The 14,200-nt window shown below is 42.4% G+C and overlaps 1 protein-coding gene across 1 annotated transcript in view; it reads left to right on the top strand.

The window, feature by feature from the left end:
• whrna (whirlin a) overlaps positions 1–13,354 on the top strand; it is a 126,796-nt gene extending 113,442 nt beyond the window's left edge. Inside the window, 6 exon segments of the mRNA XM_070989398.1 lie at positions 379–453; positions 2,087–2,563; positions 2,565–2,664; positions 3,441–3,607; positions 5,799–5,921; positions 12,600–13,354. Of these exon segments, the coding sequence (XP_070845499.1) occupies positions 379–453; positions 2,087–2,563; positions 2,565–2,664; positions 3,441–3,607; positions 5,799–5,921; positions 12,600–12,782 (1,125 nt within the window). The 3' untranslated portion in view covers positions 12,783–13,354.
• Positions 13,355–14,200: the final 846 nt, after the last annotated feature.

Genomic DNA, 14,200 nt, shown 5'->3' with positions numbered 1-14,200 from the left:
TGTGACTGCAAGTGACTGTGTGTGTGTGTGTGTGTGTGTGTGTGTGTGTGTGTGTGTGTGTGTGTGTGTGTGTGTGTGTGTGTGTGTGTGTGTGTGCTTTATCTGCTCGCCTTCCTTTTAAACTCTGAGATTGCCAAGCAAATGCAAACAAATATTGACGCTGTTCCTTTTTTCTAGGAGACATGGAACATCCAGCAAATCTAATTTGGCATTTGTTTTGGGTCTGTGTTTAATATCTGCTTACAAGCTTTCTCTCTCACACTTTAATTGCTCTCTTCTTCCTCCTCTCTCTCTGTTTGTCTCTCTTTCCTCACTTTTCATCACCCCGCTCTCCACCTCATCTCCCTCTTACCTCCATTTCTTTCCTGCGTCTCTCAGAATGACAGCGTGGTGGAGAGCAACGAGGACGTTCCTCCAGAGAGTCTGAACACGCTGCTAACCGACATCTCTCTGGTGAGCCTGGCCGGCAGTCGTAGCACCTCCTTTTGCCTGATAAAGATGGATGCGACACAGGGGAGAAGTGAGGAGGGGTGGGAAGAAAATGGTACAGGAAAAAAAGGAAAAAAGAGAGAGGAGAAGAGGTGATGACGGAGATGTGGCTGACCTGTAGACTGAGGTGGAGTGAAACAAGTATTTGCACCAAATGAGAAAGATTGAAAGAAAGAGCAATAGAGCTTTTTGAAAATAAGTTCTTTATGGTCTATGTTGACCTGAACCGAATCAAATGCCACCTGGCATGTCCAGTTCTCCTCCTGCCTCTCCATCTCTGCAAGAAGGAAGAGCTGATGGTTGGATCTTAGGGTTAAAAGAAATAAAAATATATTGTTGTTTCCAGCGTGATAACAGATAACAAGTGGTCTCTAATGTTTATTCTGAACAGTAGGAGGAAGCGAGAGGTCACAGAGAAAGCTTTTAGTCTCCCGTTGTTCCAAGGCTACCTGCAACTCAAATCATTCCTTGCTTTTCTTTTGTAAGCTTGCTTCTCTGCACATCTTATGTTTGTTTCCATATGCCAGTTAGCCACTCATGTGTCAGTGTTGTTCATCCCACTGTTCAGTTTGTGCTCACTCTTACCTTGAAACACAGGATACCTGAAGAATCAAACGGACAGTCAACGATGTGTTCAACCCGGTTTGGATGCATTAGACTTCTTCAAGTCGGCTGTTTTTGTCACTAAAAGTGTCAGAGGGGTTTAAATAGGTGTTGAATACAATTGTTTGAATGAGAATCAGTGAGAATCGAATCATAAAGCAGCGATACAGACACCGGCTTTAAACTTTGCTTTTAAATGTATTTCCTCTGCATGATACAAATTAGGGGTGTAACCTTACAGTCAGCTCATTTTTCAGTACAGTACAGCATTTAAAGTTGGCAGCTAAGCAAAAACTGTGGCTGTAAAATTCCTCATTTATTCCCCTTTAGATGTAAAATATGCTTAATAAAAAAAGATTGTTTCACCCAAATGACCAAAACCATATTTTCTCATCTACCTCTAATAGCTGTTTGGTTTGTGGTGCTCACATTGCTGAAAAATGACATTTAAATTCAGTATTAACATGTTTGTAATAATTGAGTGTCCCTGCTATTCTGACAAATCTGCACAACTCGCTTTGAACAGTTTTCATCATGTTTCCTCCTCTTACTTCAGAGGGAAATGTGTTCACAGTGTTTTCAGTGGATTATCCAGAGTAATTGGGACACTGTTTCAGGAAAGATATTACTTTTGCTATTGATTTCAAATATCATTTTTCAATGCTGCGACTGCTACAAACTAAACTCCATTCACCTCTACTATATTAGATTGGCAGCATAATATCAGAGACAGCTCTCAAAATCTGGATAAATAAAACTAAAACCACTGTAGATACAACTAGTGCTACATGACAAACCATGTGATTACCCTGCAGATCTTATCTGCATACAAATAAAATGAACAGTTAGTCATACAGTCATACCTCAGTGTGCTCATACAGAGTACAGTTCAGCTCAATAATGCACACCCTACATTTACATTTTATATTGCAGTTCATTGTGCCATAATACGTTGTTACACCCCTAATCAGTGATGAATATCCTCTCACTTCAGGACGACGTACAGTCCACCACAGCTGAATCTCCCCCCTCCTTCAAGCCTCCACCCCCACCAGGGGTGCAGAGGCGTCCAAGTAGACGAGATCAGCTCAACAAATGCCCCTCGTCCGAATCCTCCCACTCAGGCTTGTACTTCACAGCCCCCACTTCTCGCAACCACGGCAAAGAACCAGGACATACCCCCGCCTCGCCCTCACTGCGCAACAATCGAGAACATCCCAGGGACCCGTCACGGGACTACGCAGCAGTCAAAAAGAAAGATCCTTCCAAGAAAGAACAAATATCAACTGCTCAGTTGTCCATGGTCACCCAACACAACATTGGCCCTTTCCCCAGGGTCCAGTCCCCCAGCAGGGGCACTAAACCTGCTGCCCCATCCCCTTCACCTCCACCTCCACCTCCACTCCCTGCTCCTCCTCCGCCCCCTTCTCTGCCCCTTAAGCCAGTGTCCATGACCAAAGCCTCCCCCGCCCCCCCCTCCTGGCTCTAAACAACAGTTTGTCACAGTGGAGGTTCACAGGCCCAACGCAGAGCCTGACGTCAACGAGGTGCGGCCGCTGCCCCAAGCTCGAGGTGAGGAACATGTACAATAACATGTACATGTAGGGCTGCAACTAACTATTATTTGAAATTATGATCAATCTGTAAAAATGAGTTTGTAATCTGCCCAGTCTCAGAAAAAGAAATTACACCTGGTACCTGTATCGATGATTAAGTGCAAGATTATTCTCAATCACCACTTTAGAGTATTGTAGCTTTGGTCGCCAAACAACTCCAATGAAAGAGGCACACTAACTCTTTGGAGCTGCATATATTCTAAATGTGTTCATTGCCTGTAGATGTTTAAAGATAAGTGCTTTGAAATGCAAAACATTGTACTTCTCACCTGACTGTTAAGCATTTGTAGTGACGTAGAGAAACATTTACTGATACTGCACAGATTCTGAGGATTGCTAATCGTCACTGTTTGCAATAAAATGTCAGTTATGAACATGTTTATAAATATCATCTGGAGAATCTTTCCAAATAAGCATTTACTTCAGTTAAATGTGCTTAAATGAGCAGTTACCCAGAACACTGTGTAGCCACAGCATGCAAATCATCACTAATCATAATGAGCTTTTAATCTTGTACTAAATCCTCAATCTTAAAAGCAGATCTTTTTCAGAAAAAGTCTAAAAATCAGATTTTTTTATTTTTTGCAGTGCAGTGTAACGTGACAGCATCTTTAACTAAGCAAGATCTCTTTGTTTCAACAGTAAAAGAGTAAAACCAATATAAATGGATTGCTTTCACACAATTGGATTGAGATTTCCGCCATCATGTCATGTGTGCGTGTTTACTCTCAGGTGGCGCCCTGTCTCAGCTGTCAGACAGCGGCCAGACCCTCAGTGAGGACAGCGGGGTGGACATAGCTGAGTCAGGACACATCAGCAAAGACAGCTGCCCCCATTCCTCACGCACACGCCACCCCCAAGACACCCAGGGGGGCGGGGGGGACAATCCCTCCAAACCGGTGAGGGTGTGATTCAGAACAGCTGTGAGCCAAACGAGGGCGGATGAGTTGATTCATTGTTAAACTCTAAGGAATGAGAAATATATTCAGTTCATCTAGGTGTGTGCCGGGGTCTCTCTGTCTTTGTGAGGACCAGGTGGAGTGAGATTCTTGGTGTTTGGAAGGTGAGGCGAGGACACGGGTCAGACATTTTTTCAAAAGTGACATTTTGGAAAGTGAGGACATCTGGGAAATTAAGTGCGACCTTTGGAAAGTGAGGACATTTTTGAGAGTTGAAGACCTTTTTCTTTGGAAGTTTTTGGAAAGTAAGGACGTATTTGGAAAGTGAGGACAATTTATTAGATCTTCACGTCTTGGAAGGGCTGTTTGAGGGTTAGTACTCAGCTTTAGGGTTAAGGTTAGTTAGGGGGTAGAGAATGTCTCACTGCACTGTGGGTCCTCACAAGTATAGAAGTACCAACATGTGTGTGTGTCTCAGCTGAAAAACATGCCGACCAATGATGAATTGATGTGCTTTAGTGCTAATTCTCCTCCAGAATCTGCTCTCAATCCTAACCGTGATCTCTTCTCTCCTCCCTCTGTTTGCTCACACAGTTTGTTTCACTCATTTGTTTATTTCCCCTCTCATGTCATTCATTCGCTCACATGCTCCATCATTTATTTCATCGCTCACTGCAGTGTAGCGTAATGAAACTCTCAAATCGCTCTTGCATTCTTATTGATTGATGGAAGGAATAACAAGTAAGGATGGGAGAAGCCTGATTATTTATGATGAGAGGCCTGTTAGATGTAATGTCTGTTTTAGATAGGAATTAGCCTATTAGCCTGAAAATGCCAAAGCTGAAACAACTTGCTGCATTTTATTGTGAAGAAGCGAGGCATAAAAACGGCCTAAAATGAATTTAAAGAAGACATTTGTTTAAGCCTTGTTATAGTCTCCTCATCTTTGTGGAACAGGTTAACAGGTGCAGGTCTCTGGGCATGTGTGAGTCACTAAAGACTTGCAGCATTGCAGGCCACATATGATGTTCCAGAGAAGGCTTAGGTGCATGTGAGCTAACCGAGTTTTGTCGTAAATAAAGAACTTAAGTTCAGCAGCCTCTGCTCGCTAGCCTCTGTCCCACTTGGTTGTATGGCCTGTGGTCAAGTGAGTGGTTTTCTGTTGCTTTTCTAATTCTTGAATAAACAGGTGCCTGTTATTCCACTGGATAATTAATTTGGAACAACTTATTTTAACAAAGGATATGCTGTTGGCATTCAACAACTCCAGCTCACATGAGGCTTTGGTAGCATGTCAGAGGTTTAGAGACGTGTTGTTATTGAATGGGAACAAAATAATTTAACTGAAGCTTCTCTAATCAGAGCTTTCTAGATTAACAGTGAACCATATAACTGTGTGTGAAAAGGGCCATTAATGGTGACAGATTTGCAAAGAATTAACATCTGGGGCTTTTCATCTACTGCATAGTACTGATCTGACTGCCTCCAGCAAACAAGCCCTGATAAGTACACTGTCTGCCCAGAATAAACAACAGGTAGAAGTTCACTGCCAGATGTTCTCTCAGGAGTTGATGGAGAACAAACCGAATGCTGATGTTATTCTGGGTCTGCTGGATGTTTGCTAACATGTGGACCATAGAAAGTGCTGATATACGTATGTGGGTCTGTCTGGTTGTTTTGGGATATTTCTCTGCCCCAGTGGCCAAAAAAATCTTTAAGACAGTCTTTCAGATTATTATTTTGCCTATATTTGTTATTGACTTGCGTTGACATGGGGCACAGAGGCAGGACATGCGGCAGGCAACAATAAAAGAAACTGGCAACTCTTCAGGAATATGGAATACATTCACTAGGCCACCACTGGTATTTCTCTTGGAATGTGGACATAAAACCCCAGGAACATACAGATTGACACACAGACAAAAACCCCAAGATTGAATATGTACATTTTAATATGAAGTCCTGACCTTTATGAATGTGTAAATCCACTGGGAGGACTCTTGAGCTTGTGTGCTCAGAAAAAACCAAGCTCTTCCTTGGATAAACAAAGGCAGAAAAATATATGTATGCACAGTGGCACTAAGGGAAGGAGGATGTAGAAAGATATAATATATTCAGATTTATAAATATGCATACATAATATTCTTCTTACATTATAACTTGTGCTCCTCTCCTCCCCCCCTTACTTTAGCCTGGACTGTTGGAGCCCACCTCTACACTAGTGAGGGTGGCAAAGAGTGCCAGCACCCTGGGTATTGCCATTGAAGGTGGAGCTAACACTCGCCAGCCACTGCCACGAATTGTCACAATACAGGTGAGTCAGGAAGAAAAATCCTGTTTAGAATAATACCCTCACGAGGCTCACCTCAACTCAATGCGGTATCCTTATTAACATGCAGCCAGCTCCATTTTGGTGAGTATTCTCCTGGTATTGTTAGCTGTGTCTTTTATATCCAGGGTGCTTTCTTGGATTCTCTACAATGGTATGATGCACTCACCCTCCAGGTGGGATTTGATTTCCTTTAAGGCTTTAGAAGGATTCACACTGCATCTGAACTCACACTGAGATTCCTGCTAATTTTGTCATCTTTTCGGCTGTCACAAAGATGATTACAACATTAGTGGCCTCCATGAGAAGTCTTCACTGCCTGGAGACTGGCAATTCACTGCAGTATTTTTTTTAAGTATAAGGCAGCTGGTTTGATGTTGGTGTTGAGGAAAACAGTGTCAGCAGCAACACCTATGGGAGATTGTATAGCGCCTTTTGCATAATAGCTAAAGAATTCAATCAGATAAGTTAATGTTTATTTTTTTGATGAGGCTTAATAGTGCTGCACATGTTACATCTCAAGCAGGTGCAGCCTGCACTGAACAGGACTAGGTCAAAACCTAGATTATGGCTGGACCATGTGTGCCATGTTATAGCCAAAATGTTAGTGGATAGTCAATGGTAGTGTCTACAATGTGAATTCCTGCAACCCAGTTTCACACCAAAGCTGAAATATGGCCACAGCGGTCCAACGTGTCTGTGTCACATTTTGCATCGCCAAGGCCTGAAAAGAAGATTGTATCATTCTGTGGTCAAGTTAGCAATAATAACTATTCAATATCTGGTTGCACTTTCAAAAGCACAAACCCTTGGTCTTCAGATAGTAGTCTCCAAGACCAGCATGATATCAATGCTGTTCTTAACGTGCCACAGATTAAGAGTGAGTGGCAGTCAATGAGTGGAACTGCTGTAAAAGCCCCCTTGAGGACAGTTTTGTTACAAAAGCATCCTGTGGATGTAATTGAGGAATGTTGGTGCCTACTCATTTTGAAAATGCACTAACCAATGGTGTAACATTATCACTCACTCAGTAAGTCAGGGATAGACTTTCATTTACAGGGCTGGTCATGCTTTGCTGCAGTCCAGCCAAAAGTACTGGAAATTCAGATCACCTGACTATGCAGAGTGAAATCCAGATATTGACAGACTAGTCAGAAATGAGTCACCTCGTCATCTCAGGAGAAAGCTATTACTGTGACTGGGTGCACATGTATCTGTCTGCCATGGTAATTTGCAAGTCAACAAAGCCTTGTATTAGCTCAGCACTAGCTGTAGCACTAATCATTTACTAATCACAGAGAACCAGGGCAGTACAATTTAAAGATCAGAGTGGTGAGCTACAGATACAGTCCACACCCCATTCAAAGCTGTCTCTCAGACTCCCACTCCACAGAGGTGGTGATTGAAATGAAAAAAGGGTTGCTGATTGCAAGGGGAGGGATAAAAGGATTGGAAATCAGCACATTCAAAATCAAAGAGTGCACTGGAAGAAAGGACGGCAAGTGTGTGGGTGAAGGATGCAAAAGAAGTGAGAGTGGTGTTAATATGGAGGGGAGGACTGTGGAGGATTTGTACAAATGAGGGAGTGGAGGTCTGGCGTGGTGGGTGGATGCAGTATTTAGGGGTTTGGGGGCTGTGTAGGTGGAGAGAAGGTCGTTGTGGGAAGGCCTGCATTTGGACCAGCTAAACAAATGTCTTTATTCCCAAACTGCAGTTGCTCCCATCTGCACTGATACAAATCCCCAAACAGATGCAGGAAGATGGGACATCACGTTCTCCTCCTTATTTTATCTGATGTTTCTGTTTTTGTCTCCTGAAGCGAGAAGACAGCTTGCCTGACTTTATGTCAGAGCTGCTTCTTCATTCTATGTTCCATAGCTGTTTTTCAGTTCCATTCACTCAAACATAAAAAAACACCAGCTCTTAAATTATGAGGAAATATCACAAACATAATCAGAAAGAAAAACATTAAATCAGAATCACATTTATTCCCAAGCAGGTTTTCGCATGCAATGAATTTGTCTTCTCTTGTCAAAACATAGGAAGAGAAAAGGAAACTACTGCAAGTCAAGAAGCATTAATTAACAATAGAATATGAAAAAAATATTCTAAAAGCATCTGTGGTATTATAGCACTTGTGGTATCTGCAAAGACAGCGTAATGTTAGTAGCAGTGTTTAGGATAGCCTCTTCAAGCTCAGCTTTTCTGGAAAATTCATCAGTGAAAGAGAAAATGCTCATGTAAGTCCAGACTGTCTGTGACAAAAGCACACAGAGCAGGAAGGTTACACTTAAGAAATGAAGCCACAGAAATGGTTCAATCCCAAACCAACCTCTCAACCTGACGCTTGACTGGGAAACTAATGAAAAAGTGAAAATTAATTTCATTTACTCAGTTCAAAAAAGTTGCAGTTGATTCAAACTATTCAGGTAAGTAGATTAAAATTTACGGTTAAAAGGTTAAAATTATTATTTACCGCTCTGCATTTTTGGAATTGGATAGTTTTCATCCTTCAACTTTTGACCCACTGAGGTGCAAACCCAATTGATCACAGGCCACACAAAGCCACAAGTTACACGACACCACTGCTAGATCCCTGAACAATAACACTGTGGCTTCACAGTTATTTAGACACGTTAATAACTTGGCAGCCTCAAGGTCACTTGTCACAGAAATGGCGGAGCTCTTTCTGCACATTCAGTTTTCAAGGTGGAAAAGTGAGCTGTGTAAACTTTGGTTTGTCACTGGGGGTTGCTAACTCAATGTTATTAGGCCCTTGAGCAAGGCACACAAGCTAAGTTCTTCCCCGAGTCTGGACCAAGCATCAGAATGATAAATTTGCTTTGAAAAAAAACGATTCATTTTGTTCCAGGCTATCTGATGGGCATCGGTTCTGTCTGAGGGACATGATGGCATCACATCAAAGCCAGTGCCCCGAACAATAGTGTTTCTCTGCAATATTGGAAGTAAGCACAGTGGAGTCGTAATACAGCAAACCTCTGGCTTCTGTATTTCCTATCTCTGTGGGCACAAGGGCCCTCGCCTCAGGTCGCCTCAATCACACCTGCTGGGGATGGAGTAGAGATGAGTAAGTTGCTGCAGGGCCGGCAGGTCGTTATCAGTCCTCATCACCCCTCCTGAAGTGACAGCACCTTATCACTGCCATCTTCCCATCACGACGGCCGACTGCTCCACTAGCTCAGGGTAATTGTTGTAGGCTCAGTAAATAAGATATGTGACAATGCAGACCTGGTGTGGAAGGTACCGCTGGTGTTTTTAACCATCAGAGTTGCTCGTAATGAGGTCAGCTCTCAGTCAGGAGGACGAGAACATGGAACTGACACAAAGGAAAACATGAGTCTGTGTCTTATTTAGTGATAAGACTGCAAGAGAGTGCAACCCGTGATATAGGTCTGTTGTTAGATTTGAAATTTAGATGAAGTGTCAAGCAGCATCTGTGTATTTTTATGGCTACTTGGTGGCAGAAGAAGTCCACAGCAAGGTGACAGACTTTGCTCTGATATTTTAGTGTTTTATAAAGCTGCTGTTGCTACCATGTGAGAAAAAAGGCATCCAGCAGATGCAGAGCAACATTATCATTCATTTAGTGTTGGGTTTGTGTCTACCTGATGAATGAACGTCCAATATTAAAGGACCAGCGTGAAATATTGAGGGGATCTATTGGTAGAAATGGAATATAATATTCATAGTTTGGTTTTCATCAGCGTAGAATCAGTGAAACATAAGAATCTTTATGTTTTTGTTAAATTAGAATGAGCCCTTTTTAGGGAGAGGGAGAGGGTCCTTTTCCACGGAGTCGAACCAAGTTTCTACAGTAGCTCAGAATGGACAAACCTCCACGCATGCTTCTAACTCTGGTTTGGTCATCACCAAACAAGATTCAGGCTTTGTAGCTGCCAAATGCTTCACTCTCTTCACCGGCTAGTTTTATCTCTGTCTGCTGTTTGGTGCTGGGCAGCTGCAAAAAGGTCCACAAGCTGAAACTATCCACGTAGTTCTTTTCAGATTTGGAAATAGGTGGCTTCTTTTGTTGCTGGTGTGTTTTGGAAGTAGGAAGAAGAGAAAGTGATTGACTCAGGGACAGCTCAGCCAATCAACCAGCAGCCACACTGCAGTTCACCTCAGCTCAGCTCACCTGCAGCAGACCTCCAGCGTTGGTGAAGCAAAATGCTTGGCCAAGCTGATTCCAGATGTTTGCCATGCAGCAGTGCACAGGTGTGTGGTAAAAGGCGTTCGGAGGTCATTACATTTTGCCTCTCAGCACAAAGAACACACTGCTTCTTGCATTGGCACTTCATGCTGGTAATGGACATAAATCATCGACAGCAGAGACATCCATGTATAATGAAAGCTGTTCTGAGCAGTCTGGATTGTGATTAAAAATAATGATTTCCATTTTAGACCGGAGAGAGGGAAAGAACAGCAGTCATGTCTTCATCACGTCTGTCTATCCTCTGGGTATGTGACCTCAGAGGAGAAGCAGATAAGGTGAACAAATATGGCTTTTCAGTCAGGTTTGCTTCAGAGAAGCATCGAGTGGCATCAAGCATTCTGAGGACTCCAGAGCAGAGAGGGCCTTTAGATGCTTACTTCAAACAAGCTAACCACCTCTGGTCAGCAATTCAGCCTGTGGTCAAGGATACTGAAATTGATGGCATTCCAAAGTTTTGCTGATGCTTGTGGGACCTGTTGGGCAGCGATCTACTGGTTCTTTCAGAGTCTCCTCATTTCACTGCCAAGGACCTGAGACTGAGTCAAGAAATGAGACACGGGTCCTTGTTTGTTTTGTGACTATCATCCTGTGTCCTGTGCGTTTTTCTAATCAAAGTGTTTAGTCAGGAGAGAGATTCAGAGAGAGATTCATTGTGTTGATCAAAAACTTCTTTCTAAAGGTGTGAGTCTGCATACATTCAAGGCTGAGCCTTCACTCTCTGCTCTGAGGGCCAGACTGCGGGGGGGGGGGGTATGCAAATGAAGTACCTGTCACATTTATGGGAGAATGTTTAAATTTTAGCTTGGGCACGGAGAGGATTTTGTTTATTTGCAGGCAATAGAACAAAAGTAAAGACCTCAGACTCCTGTAAAAACTCTTTGTAGGGCCTCTGAGCAACAGACACAAGTTTTGGCAGGATAACCCTGGACCTGGAATGTAGTTAGATTTTTGATGTAAAGATCGTTGTCACCCTTGAAATTTTTGCCTTGATTACATTCAGTCACAGACAGAAGAACTCTGTTTCTCAGAGATGAAGTTGATTTCTTTTCAAGAAATGATATATGTCCCTGCTTTTTTCATGTCTCTGTTTTTACATTTTCCCGATGCTGTACAAAATAAGGAAGGAGGTGTTTTGTGTTGTTCTTTATGCGTTAAATGGGAAAGCAATGCTGGGCCTTCATTTTTATATTGAGCATGACATTTTGTGTATTAGGCTATGAATCAGTTGTACAGCAGACCTGCTGGGCCTCACTCAAAAACATTTTTGTATTCTTATCCTGAAACTGTACCTTTTCTGTGAGCCTTGCTTGTACAAATGTTCCATGTCAGATTTAGAAAATTGTTCATTTCAGCTTGATGTCTCATTCCTGAGCAAATGCACCTTTGTGAGACATGATCATTAATAGATACACTGCCCCAACTTGCTATATACTGTAAGACTGCCTGTCCTGCTTCATTTTTAGTTAGGTCTCATTCCCAAAACAGCACCCAAGAGGAAAAATAAATGAATAACTTCACACTGCAGAATTTCAAGCCCAGCTGTCAAAAATCAGCAGACACAAACATTACATATTTTTGCTGCTTTCACACCTAACCAAATTCTTTGGTTGAATCAAACTCTGCTGCAGCCAGATCAAGACTGCTGATAGCGAACTCTGTTCTGTAGGCTTGGAAACATCATAAAACAAATGTATGTCACCACACAAGAGCTGCTTTTTCCTGATGCGTTAGAAAGTAAAAAGGAGTAAAAGCAGAGGTGTGATGAGCTTGTGTCCTGCTTTGAGTGAAAGTGAGTGAAAAGAGACAAACACGTCTTTTTTGTCTCGTTTCTGTCTGTCAGTATTTATGAGGTCCACTTATACTGCTGACTCGTGTTAAGATATTTCTTCGCATGCTCCTTCTAACACCAGAGAAAATGCATAAAAACAGAAGGCACAGTAAATTGCAACGTGACCTGTTGTCAGTCACCAAAACCAAAAGATGTTTCCCCCATAGTCCATGTAGCGCTGATAATGTCAACCAATGAGGTCCCTGTCGGTCCATACAGCTTCATGTTTTCAGCTGTGGGTTGTCTGTAATGAGGTGAACACAAGCAGACTAGAACTGAAATGTAACTTTTCTCTCCTTGATGGACCAACTAAACCAAAGTACAGATGTGAGCACAACTCCAAATGTATCCAAATTTATTCAGAGTAAGGCATTATGATTCTTTTCACACTTCAGGTAAAGGCAGGCTATCTGCACTTGGCTTGTGCAGGGCTTAAACACCCATGAATCTTGCTTGTGCCTCAGTGAAGTTTTTAACTTTGGGGAAATCCAGCAAGTAAATCAGTGATGCATGCAGCTTATTAACAAATCTATGACATTATTGTTTTTTTTATTGGTTTTTTTAAAATCCACAGACATCTTTCTGTCTCTCTCTCCCTCAGAGGGGTGGTTCAGCTCACAACTGTGGCCAGCTGAAAGTGGGTCAGGTGATCCTGGAGGTAAACGGGATTTCTCTGAGGGGCCGCGAGCACAGGGACGCCGCACGCCTCATCGCTGAGGCCTTCAAGACCAAAGAGAGGGACCACGTGGACTTCCTGGTGACCGAGTTCAACGTGGCGCTATAGCTGAACGGAGGAGGAGAGAGGACGATGGTGAGGGCAGCAGCAAGAGAAGAAGAGTCCGCGGATGACGTGAGGGGAAGAACTTCAGGCGTCTATTGATTTAAATGGCACAACTCTTTTAGACAGACTGAAACAAACTACCAACTGATCTCTGAGCCCTTCTCCTTTCTCATACACCCCAACCTTGAGTGTGGACACGTGATACTCAAATTTACAAGGTATTACTTCTACTGTGGACTTCGTTCAGGATTCTCCTCAACGTGTTACCTCCCCACTGTGAGACCTTATGCACTAAAACCGAAAGTAGTGAAACGTATACCTTTTGTTTGTTCTCTCTGTGTTAAAACAAGGATTTACAACTGTTTGAAACCCACTGGAACTTCTCGTAGCACTCCCACGTCCCATGGTCAGTTTCTTTGATTTATTATTTGCTTCTGTCTGAGAGACAACTGCACATCTAAGACTGATTCATGCTCAACTTTACAAGCTTGGATTTGTATATGTAAAAATGAACAAATGTAGATACAGATGCATATATACTGTACACATAAAGATACTCCTATAAGAATTATAAAGCCTGTAACCTCTGTTGCATCATCAACATATAGTATATATATATATTTCAAAGATGATAATTCTACAAATTTTACAGTGATGCTACTGGCCCGTCAGCGTATCACCCTTTTACAAAAAAGGAATGGGTTAAAAATATACATTACATGCTCATATTTGTTGATCAGACATCAAAAAAGACGTAAATGACTGGAATCTTCATGAGTTCCACACAAATGCACATCATTCACTGTTTCCTTTCCACCTCTCCATCACTTAGTCAGCTAAATGTGAAAATTCTATTTATGTGTGAAAACATGAGCAACATGCTGTTTCCTGTGAATCCCTCATGCGCGTAGAAGCAATCTGAACCCGATTAAAACTCTTGTACAGGGAGGAAATTACAGAAGAGTGAATAGTAAACTACAGTGTGAAGGAAAATATGTTCTTGTGTTTCAAATACAGGGGCCAGCCAGACATGGCCACTGAACAGGCGGGGGGGGGCTGGCACCGTGCTGTTAATTTTAGTATTTACTTACTTTTCAATGAATGACCAGTGCTTAAAAAATGCCAGCCATGAATAGAAGCAAATATTGAGCTTGATTTCATGAAACTCTCAAGATTTTGACACCTTCACTGGAGCCATGTTTCCTTCTACACACTAAAACACGAGGCTGTTGTCTTCAGATTCACTCACTCTAGAGAGCAGCTTTAAAGGCTCAGCTTCATGTGTCCAAAAAGCTTGATCAAAGATATGTTTTCAGATTGGCCAGTTTAGTGTGGAGGTTCTTTCAGAGGGGCCAAAATCCCTCAGGTTTACCCTCAGACCGCTCAGCTTTTCTCCTGCTACTCCCCCTGCTGAATAACAA

This window comes from Chaetodon trifascialis, chromosome 20 (assembly GCF_039877785.1).
Source record: "Chaetodon trifascialis isolate fChaTrf1 chromosome 20, fChaTrf1.hap1, whole genome shotgun sequence".
Classification (NCBI taxonomy): domain Eukaryota; kingdom Metazoa; phylum Chordata; class Actinopteri; order Chaetodontiformes; family Chaetodontidae; genus Chaetodon; species Chaetodon trifascialis.
Note: the sequence above shows the minus strand (reverse complement) of the source record. Positions and strands in the feature narration are given on the sequence as shown.